The sequence below is a fragment of the Ceraceosorus guamensis genome (assembly GCF_003144195.1).
Source record: "Ceraceosorus guamensis strain MCA 4658 unplaced genomic scaffold IE81scaffold_1, whole genome shotgun sequence".
Lineage (NCBI taxonomy): Eukaryota > Fungi > Basidiomycota > Exobasidiomycetes > Ceraceosorales > Ceraceosoraceae > Ceraceosorus > Ceraceosorus guamensis.
In genome coordinates this window covers 429009-450877 of record NW_020289996.1, presented here as the reverse complement: position 1 = coordinate 450877, position 21869 = coordinate 429009, and the positions used below count along the sequence as shown (strand labels likewise).

Genomic DNA, 21869 nt, shown 5'->3' with positions numbered 1-21869 from the left:
GTTCGTGTAGGAGGTGCATATAAGTGCTGAGGGTGACGGTGCTCTGCATGCTGGGTGGATGCTGGATGCTGGATGCTGGATGCTGCTGTTGCTGCTGGCCGCGGTGAGCAACGCATGGTGATTATTGCTATAACGCGCGACTCACACTCACGGACTGTACCGGCATAGGTATTCAGGATTGCATATGCTGTAAGCCGCCTGGTGTGCTTAACGGCGAGGCCAAATAAGCAGATCGAGCTCCGCGCGTCGCACGTCGGGGCTTAATTCAAAATTGGCGCATATCAGACCGGCGGCATAGCGCGGCGGCTTCACAGCAGCAAGCATCGATACGCAGGGCATGCAACCGCATTCACGCGATTAGGTTTTCCGTCTCGTTGCACGTCCAGCAGGGTCCTGAGCTGTTCGATATCCGCCTTTTCGGTCTCTCCAACATCATGCACCAATCGTGGATAGAGCGTTGCACATCAGCAGCAGCAGGAGCTCATCAATTGAGACCCTCTAGTCCAAGTGGGCATAACACGCGCATCGATCGTGTGTGACAATCATAATTCATTATATATATCAGCAGATTCAAGATTGTGCGCCGCCCGGGCCTTGCGCGACTTAGCAGTGACTCTGAGCTTTACAAGTGGTACCAATTTGTGTCAATTTGAATGAGTGCATTCGTCATGCAGTCGATCGTGAGTGCCACGATTCGGCGACCTCTACCTCGCTGATGGGGCCGAATGTGAGGCTGTGCCCATCATGCATCGACTCGACCGCAAGCGTGCATGCAGTAGTCAGTGAGTACACCTTTCGCCGAGTACTACCGCTGCTGAGTACTGCACATGCTTGTCCTCTCCGACGGAGGGGACATCGCCACCTGGAGACTCTCATGATCAGATCCCCTTTCTCGACCATTCGTGACAGCTCGCCCAGTCCTTGCCGCTCCTGGGTGTCTCTTGAGCTGACTACCGTCGACGCGGTGAGCAAAGGCGCCATGCACCGCCAAATTGGATAGACTTAGAGCGGTGGTGGTGGCGGTGATCTGACTCTGGCTCACCCATGAGTACGTACCCCCGATGATTTATGATCCTTACTTCCAACCTTACGTCTCTGTAGCACATTGTTGTCTCCCATAGTCGTGGAGGCATGAGCCAACAGCAGCGCTTGGGCAGAGGGAGTTACTACCGCAACGGCAGTCGCCCCAACTACCACGACCGTCGAAGTGATCTTCATGCGGCAGGCTCGATCGGAGATTGCGATGTGGGTGAGGATTATCGCACGAGGTAGCGTCGTATCGGAGCTATGGTCCCGAACGGAACGCTTCCTTGGACAGGCCACGAGGGTGGACACTAATAAAAGTTGCTGCTGGCTTCAGCGAGATGTTTCTTGGTCCGTTCGAGCCGAGCTCGTGATGACGGTATAGATGGGAGCTCTCTTTGCTTGAGCCAAGTTGGCGAGTCCAGCTCGCTGCTTGATCGCGCCTTAGTGAGGCTATCTGTCAGACTAGGACAGAAGATGAGCATCCATACAAGGCAAAACTGACTCTTTTATGCTTTGTCCAGGGCGAATGATGACGCCCTTCGGAGCGCTTCAAGCAAACGTAAGGCTCATTGAAGGAAATGAATTCAGACACAGCCCCTCGCCGAGATGATAAAGAGTGCTGATTGCGGACCAGCGTGCTTCGCACGGCCCATCGAATGGCCCATCGTTACCTAGCGAACAAGCCCTACAGCCACACTCCGAGGGACATCAGGCACCGGCATAGGACTACCGCAGATCGACCGATTTGTCCCGATCAATGCAGCGTCGTCACGCCCTCATGCAGGAGCGGTATATCTGAAGGAAGGAAAATCGGCTCAACGCGATCGTGCTCACGGTCGTGCCTGTACTCTTTCTCGCGAATTCTTGCGACGCAGCAAAGGGAGTGGTAAAGGCGTCCCCCCCGCGCCAGCTGAACGTGCCTGGACGCCTGTCGCCAAGTCTCCCAGCACCTTTGCCCTTGAATCGATCGCTGCTTGCGCTGCCACCTTGAGCTACAGATGTGCTTGATTCGCCAGGATTAGAGAAGTGTCCCATTCCCACCTCCTGTCTGCTTCGCTTTCACCCGGTGTACGCTTTGCCATCGGCTCGTAGAGCACAGCCCACACCCGTCTCGTCGTGCCTTGGCGGGCACCGGTCTAGGTGATATCGCCTTCTTGGCTATCAGAAGAGAGATGGTTCTCGCGCGCTTTGTCAAGGGTGCAGCTTTTGAGCCAGCAGTCGCAGCTAAGAAGCGAGCAAGGGTCAAAGAGATCTTGAGATCAAAGATCAGCATGCAGGAGCCAGCTTCGTCTGGTTCTTGATTCACGATTCTTGCTGCTTGGGTACGCGTGTCAAGGAGGGCAAAATCACGGAATCACGTGATCAAACGCGTCGCGTGCGAGTTTGGCCAAGCGCGAGGCACGCTGCCATCATGCGTGCGCGCGCGAAGAAGGGGCGAAGCCGGCGTCTTGGCCCGTGAATTCGCAGCACATCGAATCTTAAGTCGTCGTGACTGCTGGGTTGATTGCGAAACATGTCTGCGGCTACTCAGCAGCTGAAGCACCTCCGTCAGCATTCGCTCGCCCCCGACGTCGATGTTTACGTGGCCCTGAGCAAAGTCATAGTCACCAGTCACAAATCACAAATCACACAGTACAGTAGTAAGTAATAACGAGTCGAGCCCAACGGTCATCGGCGATCCGGTTGTCTCCGATCCGGTATTGCAGCTAGCTCGGGCAGCTAGAGGGCCTTCCATCATGATGCGTGTGCGTGTCGGACAGTGAGAGGATAGGACGGTCAAGGGAATCGAAGGCCGCCAACGATTTCACAGATTGCGAACGTAAATGCAATCTTATGCATGCCGGTTATGCTGGACTTGCAGCATGTCAGCTTCGGGCAGAGATCATCACCCTCCTGCCGTGACTCACGACTGTGGGCACAAGTCACTCGTGTCAAACTCTAATCGCGTCTCTTCATTCTGTACCACAAGTGCTGAGCCGTCGAGTAGCCTCAGCGCGCTTCACAGTCATCTCGACGCACCAATCACCTGTGTCCGCTGCTGTGGTGCCCGGAGTGATGCTTGGCGCGTACGTGCAGACAGAGCATTGATTGGGTGAGAGCCAGCGCGAAGCCTCTGTGGACCGCTGCCCTAGCTCAGGCATCTCGAGACGAAAGGCTGCCCAATTCGCCTCGTAGAGCAGCCAAAGAGTGGCGAGTCTCATCAGTGTTATTTGGAGAAGAGCGCTTCGATCAACTTCTCTGCTCCACATATTGCACAGTCATGCAAGAGCAGGGTGCGCCACCATCTCGCTGCGCACATCGCGCGTACTGTATGAGGCTCTCAGCTGGGACCCAAGGCTGGGCTGCAGCCTCCTTTCGGGGAGATCTCGTTTCGCAAGACTCACTGACTGATCGTTGTGACTGCGCGCATTTCTGCCAGGCATCGCCATTCATGCACATTGATGGGCATGCAAATCAGAATCAATCTTGAATCAAAATGCTGAAACGCGCGGTCATCGACCAAAGCGGCCCGTCTCGGCAACCCCTTGGCTTGACACGCGTGCGGGCCTGCGTGGGAAATTTCCATCGCGTGTGTTGATCTCTTGTTCTCATGCCGCGGGGAGGCGATGTACCCATCAGGGGCTTCATCACTCAGACTCGCGACGTGACTGCTGGTGCCCAAATAACGCCGCATGCTGCATGCTGTCTCCGCGCGCGTGTCTGACTCATGCATGGGGGGCTCGCGCGCGCGAAGTCAACGCGCGCGCGTGCTGGAGAAGCGTCACGCGAGGCACGCGCCGGACACGCGAAACGTCTTCTGCTGCTGCTGCTGCTGCTGCTGCTGCGCTGATGCCTGGGATGACGCTGTGCCTTGCGGATTTGGCTCTTGTATAGCGCGCAGTCTGAGTAGCAAAAGTCACGAGTGTTGCTCCATGCTGGTGTGCGCTGGATCTGGCAGGTAGGACGCAACTTTCCTTCTTCCGTGTGCTCTATCTGCAACGGCGTTCGCGCTTTGACATGTCACAACGTGCTATCACTCACTTCACCGTAAGGCCCGCGATTCGCAGTGTTCGTGAACGCGTCCCTTCGTCCTTATCACCACCAACACCGGCTTTCTTTTCTCGCCGCCACGAGCTCCGTCCACATAGCCCCACCCGGTGGCACTCAGGGCATTCTGCCTTTCAGTGCACCTACAGTGTCCGTGGTCTCACCCACGCCTGAGCCCGACATAGTATAGCGACTCCGGCACTTCTGTCGTGCCCGCCCTTTTAACCTCAGCCCCACTTCAGCCTCGACGCCGACCTGAATCCACAGCAAAAGCACCGCAACGCGTTCAAGTCGCGCAGAAAACATCCTTCCTCAGAGATCCCGATGTCTATTTCCTTGTCACGATCCACGTCGTGCTCGTTCTCATCATCAGGCTCGCCCTGCTCTGTGAGCTCTCCCAGACGGTCGCGGACGCCTCGCCACAGACCGCCAGGCTCTCGTCCTACGTCGCACAATCCGAGAGGTTCACCAGTCACGCCGCCTCGATTTGTGCTCGACGCGGTGCTGGGAGGTATCGTGCCGCCAACGCCTCTGCACGTATCAGACTCGCACCTACCATCTGATTTGCGCTCCCCCACTTCAACGCCGGCTGGACGTATGCAGCCTAGACGGACGCGTAAACATGGCATGCTCACCTCCGAGGGCGAAGCATCGAAGCAATTGGACGCACAGCCTGTCCTGGGCATGCTGTCTGCGACAACTGCGCATTCGCAGACTTCAGATCAGATCAGCACCCACGTCAGTGATCGCTGGACACCAAGAGCGCGCAATCGCACGTCCGGCAGCGCTTCTGAGGATGAAAGCAGCTCAGAGGCGACTCGCGATACCTCCCTCGAAATATCGCCACAGCACGCTGTGGACCCGCGCGCTCCAGTTCAGCCCACAGCTTCGAGCTCAGAAGCTGCCGAAGCTTTCAATATGGCTCTTGAGCGTCCCATCGTTTCCCACAAGGGACGCCAGCACTTCGCAACAGCTGCCGGCCCTCACACGTTGGAACGTCAATTCTCTGCGATAGTGAGCATGACGCCCCCGGCTCGGCTAGGTGGTGGTGTGCCAGAGGGCTGGTCAAATCTTCGCAAAGCAGAGATACCAGCCACAGACGGTAGAGTCGCTTTGCAAAAGCCGTGTCGCAATGCTTATCCGCACGAAGCTGTGCAGACTCCAAGCGGACTACCTCGCTCGCATGGGCGCTCTTCTCTGCTTGGGGCGGCAAATCTTCGCATGACTTCGGATCATGGGGCCACAGCGTCTGAACATGACGATGACGCACCAGTGCCTGTTCGTCGTGGTCTGCGTCACGGCTCTCACACTCGAGCAAAGACCGACTCTGCTGCATCACGACCTGAAAGTGCGGTTGCAAGCCGAAGGCGACGGGTGCCAACATTCCTCCAATCCCGACCAGACGCCTCTGAGGGACTCGACAACAATTCAGATTCAGACGCGGAAGATGCACCACCGCCTAGCCCCAGTCCAATGGGCGATCTTGCATTTCCACAGACCACGATGTGCGATGCGCAGGAAAGCGATGTTGGGCTACACTCCAGAGCACGTATGTCGCACGAAAGACTTTTGAGCAACGGCGACGATGGATCAGGAGAGCGTCGCCGCACTCCAGGGTTGGGGCTTGGACTAGGACTCTTTGGGGCCAACGATCAAGTTGCAGGGAGTGCCGCTGCTGGACCATCGCGCTCTTCGACTGGAAGCAGCTTGCGCTCGGCGGCTAGCAGCGCCACCATTGGTGCTTCCTCTCGTACAAGCGCTCGCGATAGCAGCGGCGATCTGGCGGCAGAGGCGTCTGCGGAGAACATGTCGACGAGTACCACACCCTTTAAAAGACGGGCCGGAGAGCGCTCCAGCCAGGAACACCTGCGCAATCGAGCGCACTCTTCAACTTCCGTTCACGAGCGCCCTCCTCTGGGCCAGGACCTCCACGCTACGCCAATGTCGCGCACTGCAATCGGAAGTGCTTCCAGCGAGGGCCGCTTGACATTGGCAGTCCAGCGAGCGGAAAGCCCATGTCCGCCTTCTGGCCACGCAGCTTCGGGGCAAGAGTGCCTGCCGACCAGGCGCACGGCGAAACGCCGCTCTTTAGGCGCATTCGCACACGAAATTGGTACGATGCCAAGCGTGACACCTCAAAAAGGTAAGAGTGCGATGGAGAGCTCGCGAACGGCGATGAGCAACTTTCCAGCCCGCTACAAGCGTACTAGCATGCCTGTTAGCTCGCAGATGCCCCTTCATAGAGATGGCAGGCAGGTACCGCCCTCTTCCGCCGGCCATGCGGTCGAAAGCACCGGCGCAGAGGGCGACGACAGTGGGATCGCCTTCGGTAGTCCGGCAGCCGGTAAGCGTGGCGCTGGCTACCTCGGCGTCACAGGTGCATCCGGCACGCCTGCGCAGAGTGCACACCTGAGCTTTGGCCGTGGCCATACCCGAGATCCACATCCTTTCAGCGTACGTGAGCGGTCAGCCTTGGCCAAGGAGACCAGCCTGAGCGACGGTGTCATCTCCCAAGAAAGCTCACCAGATGCTTCTCAAAGGTCACTACGTCCTGGCTCGGCTAATGAGATGCTCCGCAGCCCAGCGTCACACATCAGCGGGAGTACTCAGCGGGACGGTGCGCACTACACGACGCCACAAAATTTCAAGAATGCTAAGCCTCTAGCCACTGCATTCATGTCGACCGGTCTTGTCAGCAAGCAGCGAAGTCGACCAGCCACTGCTACTGGCGACATTGTCCCTCCGCTACCTCCCAGCTTTGCGCCCTCCGCCTGGTCCCAAGTGTCCGGTGTAAGTGCTCAAGTTGCTGGGCAATCTCTAGGCAACAGCGCAAGTGCGCTTGGGCTGCGGGAAGTCGTAGCCGCTGCCCAGGCGCACGCCGCAGCCAACTGCTCTGCAAATACAACCATGCCTGATACTCCGGTCAAGAGGAACGCGGCGTCTGGAGACATCTCTCATTCAAAGATCGCTGGCCTTGCGCCACAGCCTCCGCCGAGCGTTCTCAGGCCATCGACTCACAGTGTGCTCGATAGAACTGGAGCAGGCGCTCGTGCCCGTTCCCGCTTGAGCCACGGCTCTCCTGTCTTTGACTCGCAATCCAGCTGCAGCAGCGATGCTAGCGCGTGTGGAGACTCTCCACTCCTACAAGACGCATGCGAAAGCCCGACCATGAACCTAATGTCGGTCAGCGGTCCTCTGGGAGATGGTCATCCTCCTGCTGCTTCGCAGGGACAGATTTGGGGGCGCAGAGCAAGTACGTTGATGCCCCCATCGATCCTCGCAGCTCAGGCTCGGACCGGTCCGTCATCCTCAACGCCAGCGAGGGGTCCGCCTCATCACCTCAAGATACCTTCGCCTCTACCGCGGACGGTCTCACCGCCTGGAGGCTTGACACACTCGAACCAGTCGTCTTCAAGCGCTCTTAGCTTTAGCAGCAGTGTCGATCAGACGACCGCACGGTCTGCCTCTCCACACAGAAGCAACTTTCCAGAGAAGGGCTCCTCCGCATCGTCATTCCTTGCACACCGACGCCGACAAACCAATGCACTGCGCGTAAACGCGCCCGATAGAGTCAATACCACCATTCTTGCGGCTGAGGATCCTGCCGCTACTTCGGCAACCGCAAACCCGTTTGCTCGTCCGCCTCTTTTGCGCAGCAAGACTGGAAGCAGGCCAGGGCTTGCCTCAGGTCGCCAAAGCTCTTTTGGCTTGACCTTTGATCAGAGCCAGGGCTGGCTGGGCGGTAGCTCTAGTGGAGCTCCAAGCCCAGCGTTTGGCCCCGGTTGCGTGCCTCAGACGCCCACGCGCAACAACAGTATCAAGTGGTTCGAAGGTAAGTGGCTAAACATTCTAGCTGCAAGACCCTTGACCACAATTGACACACCTCTTTGGCTGCACAGCTGCACAATTGATCACGACGCCATCTCCTTCTTCTAGAAAGAATGCCGAGGCTGCCGTCTCGAAGAGAAGCAGCTTTTCGGGCCGCGTTTCTTCCAGAGGAGTGGCACGGATGAATCAACTGGCAGAGATGCGACGCCGCTCATCTTTGGTGCCGGAGCATTTTGTCACAGCCTCGCGGAAGCTTAGAAATGCTTTGGCGAGTCCTTTGCAGAGCCCGCAAAAGCCCGGCTCTGCCTCATTCGAAGCGCGCTTCATTGTGCACTCCATACTGGGTTCGGGGGAGTTCAGCGAAGCTGTAAAGGCGGAAGAGCGCACCACCGGCTGTATCTACGCCGTCAAACGCATGAAACGCTCCTTCACGGGACCGCGCGATCGGCTAAGACACCTGGAAGAAGTCGACATACTCAGACACCTTTCACAAGCCCAGAATGGCGAAGGCCATGCCAACGTAGTGTCGCTCGTCGACGCATGGGAAGAGGGCGGTCATCTCTACGTCCAGACGGAACTTTGTCCCCTAGGTACGCTTTCCTTTTTCCTGGAGGAGTTTGGCAACTTGGCTGGGCAACTCGATGAGGCACGACTCTGGAAGGTTCTTGCTGAACTGACGGCGGGTCTGGACCACGTCCACTCGAACGGTATCCTGCACTTGGATTTGAAGCCAGCGAACGTCTTCATCACAGAGGTCGGCACACTCAAGCTTGGTGACTTTGGACTCGCTACGAGGTGGCCTCCCGTCGATCCTGCGACCATTCTGCGTGGCGCACGGGTGAGCAACGAGGATCTTGCTAGCTCTGACGAAGCCATCAACGAGCTGTACGCCAGCTCTGGCCAGGCGGTGCGAGCGCGTCAAGCCTCGAAGGGTTCCAAAGTCGAACGCGAGGGAGATCGCGTCTACATGGCACCTGAAGTCATGGCTCGCGGGCAGAGCGGCACCGCCGCTGACATATACAGGTGAGTCGAGATGGTCATCTGATATGCGGGCTAGGCAGTGCTTCGACTGACTTGTCTTCCATTCGGGCAACGTAGTCTCGGTCTGATCATGCTCGAAGCAGCGGGCAACGTCATTTTGCCGGATAATGGAGAGGCCTGGCACAAGCTGCGTTCTGACGATACGTCGGACGTCGATTTGTCTGCATTCAGCGTTTCGCTGGTGCGCTTGATCAAGGCCATGATGGCGTCCGATCCTGCGCGTCGTCCCTCTGCAAAGCAAATCTTGGCGCATCCCGTTGTCGCCGCAGTGCGCCAGAAGATGTCGGCTGGCTTGATGGCATCAGAGCTGGATCAGTTGCCAGAGTTCGAGGTGCCTTTGTCGGAGATCAACCACTCTATCTCACCCAACGGTAGCATTTCAAACCCTACCATCGCGGATCGAAAGGATGCCGACGGTGATAGCGAGATGTCGGACATTGGGAGTCCCTCGTTCGGCAAAGACATGGAACGGTCCTCCTCCGCGTCTTCTGCTCTGGGTCTAGTCGGCTTGCCCGCTTCAGCACCATGCGAGGGAGATAGATCAGCACGAGATCAGGAGCGAGTGTTGGACATTCGCGGTTCGCTGGTGCACGAGCCGGACGACTTTGTGCTCGAGGTTCTCAAAGCTGATCCAGATCCCGAGGCTCGGCGCCTGTCTCCCGACCTCCAATCACAGTGGTCATTCGACGCGGACAGTGTCAATGGAGAACCCATCCTCCATGCTGCTGGAAGCGGAGGCGAGCAAGTGGGCACGGAGTCCCACTTTGGAGCTCACTTTGCCCCTTCGCCGTACGTTTCGAGGATCTTGCATCATGGAAGCGGAGCTTCGCCAAGCAAGGCTGGCCATCAGTCCTTTGGCGAGGATGATGATGATGATGGGCAAGACATGGAAATAGATGTGCAGATCGAAGTCACGACGCCCCAACTCGATGAAGACGACGATATCTTCAACATTTCCACCGCTGCGTGATGCACGCAGCAAGCAGCGCCCACGACGACAAGCGCTCGAGAGCAGGCCCCCATTTCGCAAGCGCAAACGTGACACCTTTTTGGCTTGTTGCGATGTCCAAGTTGCATCCGAACGTGCAACCCTCTCCATCGATTCCTGCATTCTCCCTCAGCTCTCGAATGTCACAAGTCTCGACTTTCTACTCAGACAGCCGCAATTATTCTACTTTCGCACTGTAAGGGTCTTAGATCAGGCGAGCAACCATTTCATTCCCAATAATTAATGTATGTGTAGCAAACTCTCCGGTATCAACGCCGCGCATGTTCATGAGGCCGCACTTGCGCATCCAAACTTTTGTCCTCGACCAAGTCAGACGCGTAGAAGTTGAGACAAAGGGTGCAGCTGCGCGTGTGAGCACCAGCTTTTTACAATCGACTGCCCTTGACAATGTCTGCGATGGATTTTTGGTCCAGGGAGCTGGTCGGGTAGGGCAAAAAAGGACCAGGGAAATTGCGAGCTGCACCATCGACGATGACAACCGTGCCGTTGATGTAGGAAGCCGCTTCTGAAAAGAGGAATACGGTAGCGTTTGCAATGTCGTGCTGAAGCGTTGCAGGAGGGGCAAGACAAAGGCGCAATGTCAGGATGCGCGAGCTTGTCGGCAGTGTTGTGCGCCCGCTTTCTCATCACTCACCAAGTCTCCTTGACGCTGCAACGGGATTTGACTGATCAATCACAGGCGAGCAGTAGGGCATATTGTGAGATGAGCTTTGTGCGCGCAGGATGAAGGAGATTCGATGTAGCTCCAGCAGGTGTTCGCTCACCTAGCTACGTAGTCCTCGGCGCCCTTTGGAGTCAGCCTGTCTGCACCCTCGGTACCCTTGATGATGCCAGGAGCGATGCAGTTGGACCTGACACCCCACGGACCCATCTCCACTGCTATGCTCTGCGATAGCGTCTCGATGGCCGCCTTGGCTGCTGATGCTGGACTCTGCCAGCTGCGTGATGCAAGTGAGCAGGAAGCGAGTGGGCGGAATGGGCAAGTGAGCGTACCGATCGAACGAGAAGGCGAGCGTACCGATCGAATGAGAAGGCGAGCGAGCTGCTTGGCTCTGCGGCTCCTACTTACGGAATACCGGTGTGATGAAGCGTCGCTGTGACGTGAACATATGCGCCGCTGGTGGAGATGGAATGCAATCGCGTCTCGCTTGATCAGCTTTTGCGTCGGCTGGAGAAGCGGAAGAGGAGAGTCCTTGCTGTAGGTACGCCGCATCGATCACTCACTGGGACTTTTTGACCTCGTCGAGAGAAGCCTTGAAGAGATTGTATGTGCCTGCACGTCCGAGGTAGCGAGACCGTGCTCATCCGCGTCAGCTTGCGCAGCTCGCTCTCAATTCCGCTCGAGCAGCTCACCCAGCAGATCGATCTCTTGAATCGTCTTGAAGGCGTTGGACGAGAGGCTTTCCAAGCTGGCCAGAAAGTTGCCTGATGACGGGCACATCAGCAGCGCGCCGAGTCAGTCCCGGATCCCCTTCGCTTCGACTGCTGCTGCGAAGAGGCCCGCTCACCTGCCGCTCCACAGATGACAAAGTCGATTCTTCCAAACTCTGCGATGGTCTATGAGGATGGGGATACGAGGGTCTTCCGTCTCAGTGGCCCTGCTCACGCACAACAAGGCGAAATCTACTGGAGAAGGCTCCTGCATCGGGCAATCGCCTCGCCAGGCCTCTCCTGGCCTCACCTTTTTGACGCTCTCGTTCATATCCTCAATCTTTCTGACATCGCCGGGAGTAGCGATGCACTTTGTTCCATTGCCAGCCTCCTTTTCCAGTTCCTTCGAAGCAGCATTCAACCTGTCCGCTTTCCTTCCGATGATGGCAGCGTTGCATCCGTGCTTCATCATCGTCGCTACCATGCCCTTGCAGATGCCCGAGCCTCCCCCAGAACACAACAACACTTTGCCTGCGAAAATGTCCGATCTGAATACGTTGGTGGAGGGGACTGCTCGAAGCACTACGGGATCGGGCGCTTCGTCGGACATGATGCTGGTGTTGGGCTGTGCTGGACAACGCTCGAGGATGGTATGTAGGTCGGAAGTCGTCAGTCGGCTGCGGGCTGCGGGCTGCGGGCTGCGAGGAGAGCGTGGCTTGGACGAGATTGATGTCGACTGCGCACTTATTTATATAGCGATGCAGGCGTTCGTTTCAGCAGTCAGCTCGTCAAGGTGAGACGGGCGCATCCACTGAAAACGTCAAAGTGCGGCTGAGTGAGTGTGTGTGTGTGTGTGCACAATCCATAAACCAATCCCTTTATTGTGCCAGAAACAGGAACTTAATTGTGCTTGAACGGCATATCGCGACCGCGGCCGGGATCGAGCTCAGAGCTAAGGCCTGCTCGATGGGCGCATCGCGGTCGATGCGATATCCAAGCCGGCTGCTGGTCGGCCCGGATGTCTGGCGCGAGGTGGTCCAACGCGCACGGCTACCGCGTCAGTGATGGATCTTTGCAGCATGCTGCACGGCATGTGTGCATGTCTGCTCGCCTACGCGAGTTAAGTCACCCCCATCCCACTCGTGAATGTCAGTGGGTCCCGCCTCTGCTGACGGTGATCACGCTGCCCCCGCATTTGCCATTCGTGATTCTGGTCTTGATTCAAAATGGCGCGTTCGATTACGTTAGGTAGCCCTCTTATTATTGTTGTTATAGAACCTTGACAGGCGTCAGCTGGCTTTCACGATGTCGCAGATTGACAGCAGGAAGAGCGAGCAATTAACCAGCACCAGCTGAGACACAAGTCCGCTTAATTGCTCCATGCCAAGCCAGAGTCTCATCAGTCGCCAAAGGCTGACTCAGACCTGCTGAGCAACTCCGTGGGAATTGGAGGTCGATCGTGGTACCCCATGCTCCTCACGCGGATCGATGGATTTTGACGCTTGCGGGCATGCACGCACGCGTACGGCTCTGCTGCATGGAACCAAGCTTTGTTGCGCGGGCGCTCTTCTTCTGCATGTTAGAGAGAGGTGCTCTGATGGTGGGACGAGCGACATTCAGATTCAAATCAAGAATTTTGCTTAGCGAGGTGGAGTTGGGTTCACGTGATTTTCTTTTGAGTCTTGAGTGTGGTCCCGATCAGCAGATTCACGTGATTCAAGATTCTTGATGATTCTTTTGATTCAAAATTTCACGATTCACGATTGTTGCGGCCTTGCCAATGCGAACGAGAGGGTCAAGCTTGGCCTGACTTCATGATCACCAAGATTCCAAGGCTTGCTTGGTCGAGCAAACGTATCATTTGAACGTGCGCTACCATGCTCCCAGCTCAGCAGTCTGCTGGGGCAGCATGTCGGATGCGACGACCCGCGAGCGCGTCTTGCCGCCGAGTCTGCGGATGTGCCCCTGTGTAGAGCGGGGGGTATAAATTACCTTGGTGATTGTTGGCTGCGCTCCAGCAGATACAGAGGTCGCACCGCACGGGCAACAGTCACCGTTGAGATGTTGAGCTGAAGGCTACAGAGGCAACCATCACCAGTGTGCTTGAGCAGGCATCTTATTAGTCTACGCCCCGTATGAGCTCATATCCACCGCGCTGATGACTTCTTATGTCGCGCCGGCTGTTCGCGAACGACGATATAAAGCTTGGCGAACCGAGCATTCCACACCGAGACAACAGCGTATTCGTGGCATCATCTCGATTCCGCTCATCTGCCATCCAGCCTCGACACAAGCACAGGCGATCTTATAGCTTGTTCCCATTCTACTTTTGAACCTCGCATTCACATTCACCCAATCTTTTCCCCTCCTAGCACAGCGTGCCAAAATGTCGACGTTGGCATCTGCACACAGCTCGAATCAAGGCGATCCCATCGCCAAGATTTATCGGTAAGTCTTTCGAGTCCAAGCAGCACATCACGCAATCAAGGAGCTGAAGCCACTGCACTGGCACATCTGCAAATACATCGACTCGCAGCATCACGTTCAATTGGATCGAGCCCATCGCCGCTTTCTTGGGCGCCATGGCTGCCATCTTTGCGCCCAAATTGCTCGCTCCCGCCACTCCGAACGCTTTCAAAGCGTACGATGAGAGACTGGTGAGTTTGCTCTGGCGCATCGCTTGTGCCACACTGCGCCGTTACCTTCACTGGCTTCTCGCTTCGACCATGCACCATCTGACGCTTTTGCGCCGCATAAACTTTGCTGCACACTCAGCGTCCAATCTTTGCTCAGATTGGAGGAGGATGGTGAGAGAAAGGGACGCTGTGGTCCTTTGCGAGCAGCCTACACCCACCTCACATCGCTGCCCAACCCTCCCCTTTTGCGCGCGCTCCCTCTCCCCTCGCTCGATCTTCGCAAAAAGGCTCATCATGGTCTTCAACGACTTCGTCACCTTGCGCATCTTTCCGCGCAACATTCTCGTCTGGCGCTGCATCCTCGGGGCTGGCATCTGCTCCGATATCGTCTACATAGCAGTCATCATTTGGGATCTGGGTTGGCAAAGGTTCTCCAATCCCACCTTTTGGACGTGGGACGACGCTTTCACCATCATCTCTACCATTGGTCCCTTTTTGCTCAAGATCGCCTTTCAGCTCGGCATTGGGGTCAAGCAGGAGAAAGCTGGCAAGAAAGACAAGTGAGAATGAGACTGCTCCGCCGCCGGTGAATACGCCTTCGCGACACGCAGGGAGCAAGTGCCCTAATCTCGTCCAGCTTTTGGACCATGTATGCTCTGCCCACGTCTCAGTTGTGCCTTTGATGCGAGACTGAATGACTGAGAATCGAGGTTCACGTATCGTTAAAGAGAGGGACTGGGCTGTTGGTACATTCGGAGTCTTTGGTCATCGTGCCGGGCGATTGTGGAGTGGAAGAGAGATGAGCCTGAAGCGAGAATCGTATGTGCAGGCCTCGAGCCCGATTGAGCCGATGGAGGGAGGGCACCAGCGAATCGATGCGTCAAAGAGCGCCCATCAAAATGCTGACGTCGATTTGACAAGTGTAGTCAGAACGTTGCTCTCCTAGGAAAGGGTGCCGGGTTGGCGGACCACTGCATTCTTGATTCGCGTCCTTATCGCGCGTCCATCCGGTTCTGTGCCACCTCGGCAAAAGCTACTTGAGGGACCTAGTGAAGTAGTTCGAGCGGCCTAGTACGACAGTCAAGAAATCCATCGACTGCATGTGAAAGCAAGGAGACATAAGCATTGCGCTCCCCTCTCCTTTCATTGAGCTCCTACGCGGTCTGTCCATGCGCTAATCTTGCGGGCAGATACAGATCAGGCACTGCCATCTATGTACTCACCCATTCACCGACCTCTAGATAGGCCCTGATAAAGTGCCTGAAGTCGGCAGGAAAGACGTTCAAGTCCAAACCGATCCCGCTGCCTCTTCTGACGCCCGACAGAACCATGCTGAGCAGAGCAGCGTCAAAGGCGAGGTGCATGAGAGAGCCGAACATCGCGCCGAGAGCCGAGCTGCCGTGCAGACGTGAATGACCGAACAAAGGTTATGTCTTTCCACCTTCTGAAGCTCCGAACTACACACGCACAGGGCGTCGAAGTGCTATGGATGTGATGGGTGGGCGCTAAGTGGCCCACTGTCTCGGTGTAAGGTCACACGCAGTGCGGATGCACGACAATGCTGTGTGGTGGTGTGCTGAAGCCAAGCAGGGTGTCGAAGTGCCAACGAGAGCGCCGGATGCGAAGCCCGGCAGAGTATGATAGAAGTCGTGAGTCACAGTCAGAGTTTGAGGGTGATCAAAGTTAAAGCGGAGATGTATGGATGGTGAGGATGAGTGAAAGGCGATCAAGAGGGGTGTGAGTCGTGAGTAGGCCAACTTGATCTGAGACCCTAAAGCTCGCGTTAGACAAGCTCAACATGCATGCGTGCGCAGCCACGCGAGGAAGCAGTCACGTGGTTAGCGTCTACATTCACATACTTTGGTGCGTCGACCGCACAGCAACAGCGCAATCATCCGCCAGGTCTTCGTACTGCACGCTGCTACACAGCTCCCCGCGCGGGGTGAGACGTGTTGGGTGCCAATCGTGAATGGTAAATCAAGAATCACGACTCGAGACGCACGAACGCAGTTTGAGTGCGCTGGTGATCGAAGGATACAAGATCATTCGTGATTCGTCATTCGCGATCGTGCTTCACCACGAACGCAGCGGCAGGCACAACTTCCCTCTCGGCTTGCAATCGCGACGCAGAGGATCGAAGTTCCTCGATACGCAAAGAGCAAGAGCTACTCCAACCGACCGCGTTGGCAGACTGAGCATTCACTTAAGCTACCAACTTGGACCGATCGTATACGCAAAAGGAGCCGCTTCAGTCATGAAGATAAGAGCACGCTCGTGTGGGAGGGGCAGCAAGAGCTTCTTACCCATCGCATTCGTTGCCATTGCAGCTACGTGCGCTTCTCAGCTCACTCGAGCCCAAGCCAAAGAAACATCACACGATCCTCTGCGTGGTGTAGCGCCAGAGCGTGAGTTCAGCCGATCATGAGATCCAGCCCGCACTCTCATGCGAAGCACTGAGAACTTCAAAAGGCTAACTCGACTCACTTGTCTCCCTCTGCGCCCCTCCGATGCAGACCACCATCTTTATGCCACGCCGGCGGATGGTGGAACAGAATGGAAATGCCTGGAGTCAGGTGAAACGATTCCCTTTAGCGCCGTGAACGATGATTACTGCGATTGCAAGGATGGCAGCGACGAGCCAGGTGTGTCTCCGGCTGTATACTCTTGAGAGCCCGAATCATGTGTGCGCTGATTCGCGTCTTCTTGCATCAGGCACATCGGCTTGCCCCACCTCTCGCTTTTACTGCAAGAACGAGGGTCATTTGCCCGCATACCTTCTGTCAAGTCGGGTCAATGACGGCATCTGCGACCCCGAATGCTGCGACGGAAGCGATGAGACGGATGGAAAAGTGTCCTGCCCTGATAGATGCGCCAAGATCGGCAAAGAGTACAGGAAAAGGGTGGCGGAGCAGCAAAACATTCAGAGAGCGGTGAGTCGAGCCAAAGTCTGCAGCATTCGCGTCCACTGCGCGAGCCTCGCCCCACTCACTCTTGAATGCTCCACTTGCACATGCCAGGGAGCCAAAATCAGGGCGGGTTATATTGCTCAGGTCAAGAAGTCGCTAGAGGCGACCGACCTGGAGGTGACGAAGCTGGAGGTGGAGGTTCAAGTGGCCGAGGAGAAAGAGCAGAGATTGAAAGCTGCTCTAGAAATAGCGGAACAAGCGGATGCCGGGGTCATCGAAAGAAAGAAGGCTTCGCGTAAGTCGCTCGCTCTTGGCTACTCTCCCCACATGGTAGAGCTGAGGCACTCGTGTACTGACTTCGCGACCCCTCGTCGACGCGCAGCACTGTACGCTACGCTTCGTACGCACCAGAACGCCCTAGCAGCTCTGCAAGACAGAGATGCGTTGCTCAAAGCAGAAATACAAAGGCTGACGGCGCTGCTTGATGACCTCTCGAGTGGGTACAATCCAAATTATCAAGACATGGCCGTCAAGGGCGTGGTGATGGAGTACCGGAAATGGAGGCGAGGGTCCGGAGATGCTGCCACAGAGGGTGCCGAGGGCGATGCTGCTGCTGAAGAGCAGAACGTGAAGGAGGACACGGAGCCTGTCCGACTTTACGAACTGCTGTACGAGGGCGATTGGACACAGGCGGTGGTCAGAGATCTGGCACAAGCCGAGACCCTCGGTCTGATGGATGATGGAGCTTACGCGGGCAGTTCAGAGTCCGAGACTGGAATACGTAAGTCGTTGGCCGGGGACGACATGTCATATGCAAAGGTTGTCTGGCAGTCCCATGCTGACTCTGGCCGCGTCACGCATCGCACAGTGTTCCGCATACACGAATACCTGCCAGATCCAGTGGTGCCATACTTCGAAGCAGGCGTCGATACGCTGCTGGACTTGCTCACGAAGGCAAATGTCATCTCGGATGTGAAGAGGACACGCAAGTCTGGGGACGAGGCGGAGCCAGAAAGTGAGTCCCTCTACGCGCGCAATTTGAAGGGCCCGTCGTCTGCTGGCACCTGAAAGGCTTTCTTACCACCCATATTGTGATCCGTCTTTAGACGTCGTAGCGGCTCGTGCAGCTTACAACACCGCCTCGTCCGACCTTGAGTCCAAGCGGTCCTCCCTGGCAACTAAGAGAGGCGAGCTGAACTTGAACCCAGAACAGTGGGGCAGAGAGTCGGAATGGAAAGCCTTGGATCAGAAGTGCATCAGCAAGAATATGGGCGAGTACACGTACGAATTCTGCTTCTTTGGAAACACGAAACAGGTGCCCAACAAGGGTGGCATGAGTGTCGGTCTGGGGTGAGTCCAGCTTGGTGTGCTCGAGGCATCCATCGAACCGGGAAGACTGCTGAAATCGGTCGATGGCCACACCGTTGCATCTGTAGCCGCTTCAACAGATTCGAGCCTGTCAACACGAGCTTGACAGTCAGCGATGACGCGTTCTTCCATCGTCAGATGTACGACAAGGGTCAGAGGTGTTGGAACGGACCGGAGAGATCATCCATCGTCAGTCGATAGTCCTGGAGTTTCTACTTCAAAGCTTCAGATTACAAACGTCTGACTGTACCTTCTCCTTGTCGACGCAGGTTGAATTCACCTGTGGAACCGAGAACGAGTTGTTGGACGTTTTCGAGGCAGAGGTGGGTGACAACCTTTTTCATTTCAGCTCTCTGTCTGTGCGACTGAATGCGAGTCTTGGCTTATTCTCGTTCCGATCGGCAGAAATGCATCTACAAAATGAAGGTGAGATACAGGCGCTTGATGTACGTATTCAGCGCCGCTCACAGCAAATTCACCGCTTGGGTTCCATCAACTCTAGGTCTCCACACCGGCAATCTGTCTGCCTTTGGAAGAGAGACACGCGAACGCCAAGCCGAAAGATGAACTGTGACAGTACCTCAAGCTGGACAAAAAAGTAGGCCAGAATGTGCCGGCGAGGGCCAATCAGTCACCAGGACCCGTTCGAGAGTCGCTTCTAGCTGCGGTCCGTCAGGTATCCACTCATATCAGCTTGACGCAAATAAAGAGCAGTTTCCCTGCAAGCTCAATACCTTTGTCTACTTTGCCGCAACCACGATTCTGTGCGCTCGATAAATTTGCCGGAGTCGCACAATTTCCGTTTGTCAGCCATTTGATAATGATTGCAGCGCATACACACACGTGATTCTTTGGGCATCCTACGCCCAGACCCGTCCCCGCCCAGCCAGCGATCTGAGCAGAGACATGGTCTGGGGAGGCAATTGCCCGCTCGAAGCTCCGTAAAGAATGACGGCGGTAGCAGCTCCCAGCGCGCCAGCGACAAGTAGAGCAGCGTGGCCTCCGTTGGGTGGCCGTCTCTTGTCCAACTTGGCGTCGATTCGATCCACATTGTCCTTCTCCATATCGACGTCGGCTTCTGGCGAGCTAGGCGAATAGTCAAGGACGATCCCATCTAGAGGTCCGCTCAGGATGCGTTCTGCCTCTTTATCTCTTGCCCTCCACTGTTCCGCATGCGCTTGCCTCTTCATCTGGTCAAAGGAACAAAGGACCGATTTGGGTCCCATAACACGGTCTGTCTCTGCTTGTGGCGAGCGCAAGGGGTATTTGTTTTGTAGGAGGCTGGCCGAGCTGAGGATCTTGGCGAGGAAGTCTGTAGCAGGACTAGACTCAGGCATGGAGTTGACCAGCTGAGACAAGTGGTGATGCAGCTCTGCGGGATCCGCATCGACTTCTGCAAGGGCTAGCAAAGCGTCTCTGTTGGCTATCAAGAGCTGTCATGCGTGCGATGATTTGTGAAGTGTAGAAGTGCGGCACCGAGGTCAGACGACAACGCCGCAAGCTTGGTTATGAAGCACATACAACTCACAGAGGCTGTATAATAAATGGTGCCTGCCGGCCCAGCGCAGAGAAAGTAGTCGAGTGCCCGAGCGCTTTCGCGTGGTCCAAGGTCGTGACAAAGCATCGAAATGATCCACGAAAGCGCAAAGTACGGCAAAGGAGATGCTCTGCGTTGGATCGGCGATGAACAATTTTAGCGATCATAGCCGCTGATGGAGGAGCTGTGACGAACTCACACCTCTACAGCCTTGGCCAGCTCCGCATCAGCAGCTCGCAATAGATTGCGAAGTACCCTATTAGAAGTCAAGGTAGCGTCGTGGTGAACGTGAGCTCTCTTATTGGCTTGATAGGTATTTGCTGCCATCAACTCACTTCAATGCACCTAGAGCAGGCTCTAGGCCAGGAGACATGAAATCTCTTAGCCAGTGAAGACTGAGCCTGATTGCTGCGTCCTTGACCAAATGACCTTCTGCCGCAGTGCACCACAGGCTCGCACCCTCCTCTTCGGATACGACCTCCGGAATTGTTGGCGCAAGGGTGACGATAAGGACAGATATTACATCGTGATAGCCCTTTTTTTTGTCGTGAAAATTTGGTCAGACTCCGCTGCCGGACCAAATTTGAGAGAGGGAAAGCCTCACTTGGTAGTAGGACAACGCAGGATGTCGCCGCAGCACGTGCGCCACGACTTCTGACAGCTGCTTGCGACGATGGGGTCTTTCGACTAAAGGGACCTCTGCATTGGGACACAAAGAGCGCAAACACAATGAGCGCCACATTGCGGATCTGCAGCACGTCACGCTTTCGAGACACTGGCGCACGACAACTCACTCGAGCTCCAAGCATCACCGACAAAACTTCTATTCACGTCGAGTGCGACTTGAGCCTCATCTTTATGCTCCTTGGCACATCGGAGGCCTTTTACCCCTCTTGGCCTTCGCTTCTTATTTGATGGATTCAAGATCTCCTCTTGACGCGGACGAGCGGATTCTTTGGTGTCGTCCAAAACCTCATTCTGGTTGACCCTTCCTGTTGTGGTGGTGCTTGCCCCTGCACCAAAGCTTGATATCGATGCAGCGGCGCTCCTCTCATCGTCCCTCTCCAGCCCAGCGTCACTCGAAGCGGCTGTACTAGCCTTAGCAGCTCGCTCTTTCCTCTTCTTGTGTCGGGGTAAAGCAGTCTGCCAATCTGATTCGTCGACTGATGCCAATTCTGCGCTTTTGTGGTGGGAAGTGGGATGCAGGCGATGTTCGCGCGGCTCCCATTCTTCGCGCAGCAGGTTGGCAAAATGCTCTTCTAGCGAAGTCTCATCTTTGATTGTGGACGTTGCCTTCTTCGGTATATCGACCAATGATGGAATGTGGTGCTGCAAGTCCAACAGAATCAGCCTAGCGAGGACCACCCGGGGCGATGCGAAGCGTTATCAGCCAAACACCTCTCGCCCGCAATGCTGTCCTCAAGCAACACCACAAGGTTTTCTGCAGACCGACACTTACCAGGCCACTCTACGACTTGCTTGACCGCAATCAATGCCCTCCAATTGAGTGAGTCCGCCATTGCGTGTGCGGCTTTGGCCTGTTTTTCCCTCGGTGGGGCTGTCATTAGAAAATGATCCGCTATCAGGCGTTGCGTGCCCACCAAAGCCACCTGAACTGATAGCTCTGCTTCTCAAGGCGCTGCCAAAGCCATTTTGTGCGAAGAGACGGCCTGAGTCACCATGAATCGAGGCTAAAGCTAAAGACGCCGCGACCTGAACTCACTTACATTAAATCGAGCTTGACGGCGCTAGCCTTGCGCTCTGTTGAGGTCTTGAATGGTGCAGACAAGGTACCGCGCGGATCTGTTTGCAGCTTGGTTTGAGCTTCGGAGCCACTCGGAACGTCTACAACCGCAATGGAGGGCATGTTGACGTGGAGGCGTTGTCCTTCCAAGCGAGCTCAACGAGAAGACGCGAGGGGCTTTCTACGGATGCAATCGTGTCGATACCAGTCGTGGTGTGGGCTGACGGTGATAAAAGATGTTGCATCATCTCGCAAGCCGGTAGCAGTCCGCCAAAAGAGTGTTGCTACACTGACCACAAAGATGACTGATGCTGACGACGGTGTCCATGGTCCGAGTAGGAGGACTGAATAGGATCACAGCAGGGATGGAGAGGCG

At 56.0% G+C, this 21869-nt stretch overlaps 8 protein-coding genes across 8 annotated transcripts; 4 read left to right on the top strand and 4 right to left on the bottom strand.

Moving 5' to 3' along the window:
• Positions 1–8182: 8182 nt before the first annotated feature.
• On the top strand, positions 8183–8668 carry IE81DRAFT_277775 (kinase-like protein; the record flags this gene model as incomplete). The annotated part of the gene is made up of 1 exon (XM_025511481.1): positions 8183–8668. A coding segment is annotated over one exon (486 nt), but the record flags the coding sequence as incomplete, so codon positions are not given.
• A 153-nt stretch (positions 8669–8821) lies between these two features.
• Positions 8822–9178, top strand: IE81DRAFT_279225 (kinase-like protein; the record flags this gene model as incomplete). The annotated part of the gene is made up of 2 exons (XM_025511491.1): positions 8822–8904; positions 8980–9178. Coding segments are annotated over 2 exons (282 nt in total), but the record flags the coding sequence as incomplete, so codon positions are not given.
• Positions 9179–9388: 210 nt separating this feature from the next.
• Positions 9389–10164, bottom strand: IE81DRAFT_5346 (hypothetical protein). Its single transcript, XM_025517429.1, has one exon. The coding sequence runs from the start codon at positions 10031–10033 to the stop codon at positions 9602–9604; it is 432 nt and encodes a 143-aa protein (XP_025373514.1). The 5' UTR covers positions 10034–10164; the 3' UTR covers positions 9389–9601.
• IE81DRAFT_319258 (NAD(P)-binding protein) lies at positions 10114–12229 on the bottom strand. The gene is made up of 8 exons (XM_025512673.1): positions 11613–12229; positions 11440–11488; positions 11285–11356; positions 11156–11204; positions 11001–11048; positions 10696–10869; positions 10566–10596; positions 10114–10473 (listed from the first exon to the last, which is right to left on the bottom strand). The coding sequence occupies exons 1-8, from the start codon at positions 11910–11912 to the stop codon at positions 10297–10299; spliced, it is 900 nt and encodes a 299-aa protein (XP_025373513.1). The 5' UTR covers positions 11913–12229; the 3' UTR covers positions 10114–10296.
• Positions 12230–13470: 1241 nt separating this feature from the next.
• On the top strand, positions 13471–14502 carry IE81DRAFT_363337 (hypothetical protein; the record flags this gene model as incomplete). The annotated part of the gene is made up of 5 exons (XM_025516760.1): positions 13471–13542; positions 13680–13750; positions 13839–13959; positions 14078–14109; positions 14226–14502. 5 exons carry the CDS (start codon positions 13471–13473, stop codon positions 14500–14502), a joined length of 573 nt encoding a protein of 190 aa, XP_025373512.1.
• A 77-nt stretch (positions 14503–14579) lies between these two features.
• Positions 14580–15676, bottom strand: IE81DRAFT_319257 (hypothetical protein). The gene is made up of 2 exons (XM_025512672.1): positions 15162–15676; positions 14580–15034 (listed from the first exon to the last, which is right to left on the bottom strand). Exons 1-2 carry the CDS (start codon positions 15315–15317, stop codon positions 14972–14974), a joined length of 219 nt encoding a protein of 72 aa, XP_025373511.1. The 5' UTR covers positions 15318–15676; the 3' UTR covers positions 14580–14971.
• A 199-nt stretch (positions 15677–15875) lies between these two features.
• On the top strand, positions 15876–18985 carry IE81DRAFT_319256 (hypothetical protein). Its single transcript, XM_025512671.1, has 11 exons — positions 15876–16343; positions 16452–16580; positions 16651–16868; positions 16956–17139; positions 17227–17625; positions 17713–17859; positions 17951–18194; positions 18281–18401; positions 18482–18535; positions 18618–18638; positions 18715–18985. The coding sequence occupies exons 1-11, from the start codon at positions 16193–16195 to the stop codon at positions 18784–18786; spliced, it is 1740 nt and encodes a 579-aa protein (XP_025373510.1). The 5' UTR covers positions 15876–16192; the 3' UTR covers positions 18787–18985.
• IE81DRAFT_319255 (hypothetical protein) lies at positions 18874–21848 on the bottom strand. The gene is made up of 8 exons (XM_025512670.1): positions 21477–21848; positions 21209–21388; positions 20544–21100; positions 20354–20448; positions 20085–20284; positions 19949–20005; positions 19741–19879; positions 18874–19645 (listed from the first exon to the last, which is right to left on the bottom strand). The coding sequence occupies exons 1-8, from the start codon at positions 21614–21616 to the stop codon at positions 19073–19075; spliced, it is 1941 nt and encodes a 646-aa protein (XP_025373509.1). The 5' UTR covers positions 21617–21848; the 3' UTR covers positions 18874–19072.
• Between the last annotated feature and the right edge of the window lie 21 nt (positions 21849–21869).

What these genes read in the sequence shown, in the direction of transcription:
- IE81DRAFT_319256 (XM_025512671.1), top strand. Translation starts at nt 16,193, where the DNA reads ATGAAGATAAGAGCACGCTCGTGTGGGAGGGGCAGCAAGAGCTTCTTA. An exon ending in AGCAAAACATTCAGAGAGCG is followed by an intron (nt 16,869 to 16,955) that starts GTGAGTCGAGCC and finishes TGCACATGCCAG; the next exon opens with GGAGCCAAAATCAGGGCGGG. An exon ending in TGGACGTTTTCGAGGCAGAG is followed by an intron (nt 18,536 to 18,617) that starts GTGGGTGACAAC and finishes TCCGATCGGCAG; the next exon opens with AAATGCATCTACAAAATGAA.
- IE81DRAFT_5346 (XM_025517429.1), bottom strand. Translation starts at nt 10,033, where the DNA reads ATGCAGGAATCGATGGAGAGGGTTGCACGTTCGGATGCAACTTGGACA.
- IE81DRAFT_319257 (XM_025512672.1), bottom strand. Translation starts at nt 15,317, where the DNA reads ATGTTCGGCTCTCTCATGCACCTCGCCTTTGACGCTGCTCTGCTCAGC. An exon ending in ATCTAGAGGTCGGTGAATGG is followed by an intron (nt 15,035 to 15,161) that starts GTGAGTACATAG and finishes TTTCACATGCAG; the next exon opens with TCGATGGATTTCTTGACTGT.
- IE81DRAFT_319258 (XM_025512673.1), bottom strand. Translation starts at nt 11,912, where the DNA reads ATGTCCGACGAAGCGCCCGATCCCGTAGTGCTTCGAGCAGTCCCCTCC. An exon ending in TGTCATCTGTGGAGCGGCAG is followed by an intron (nt 11,357 to 11,439) that starts GTGAGCGGGCCT and finishes GCCCGTCATCAG; the next exon opens with GCAACTTTCTGGCCAGCTTG. An exon ending in TGCAGCGTCAAGGAGACTTG is followed by an intron (nt 10,474 to 10,565) that starts GTGAGTGATGAG and finishes GCAACGCTTCAG; the next exon opens with CACGACATTGCAAACGCTAC.
- IE81DRAFT_319255 (XM_025512670.1), bottom strand. Translation starts at nt 21,616, where the DNA reads ATGCCCTCCATTGCGGTTGTAGACGTTCCGAGTGGCTCCGAAGCTCAA. An exon ending in CGGTGATGCTTGGAGCTCGA is followed by an intron (nt 20,449 to 20,543) that starts GTGAGTTGTCGT and finishes GTCCCAATGCAG; the next exon opens with AGGTCCCTTTAGTCGAAAGA. An exon ending in CCTGCTCTAGGTGCATTGAA is followed by an intron (nt 20,006 to 20,084) that starts GTGAGTTGATGG and finishes GACTTCTAATAG; the next exon opens with GGTACTTCGCAATCTATTGC.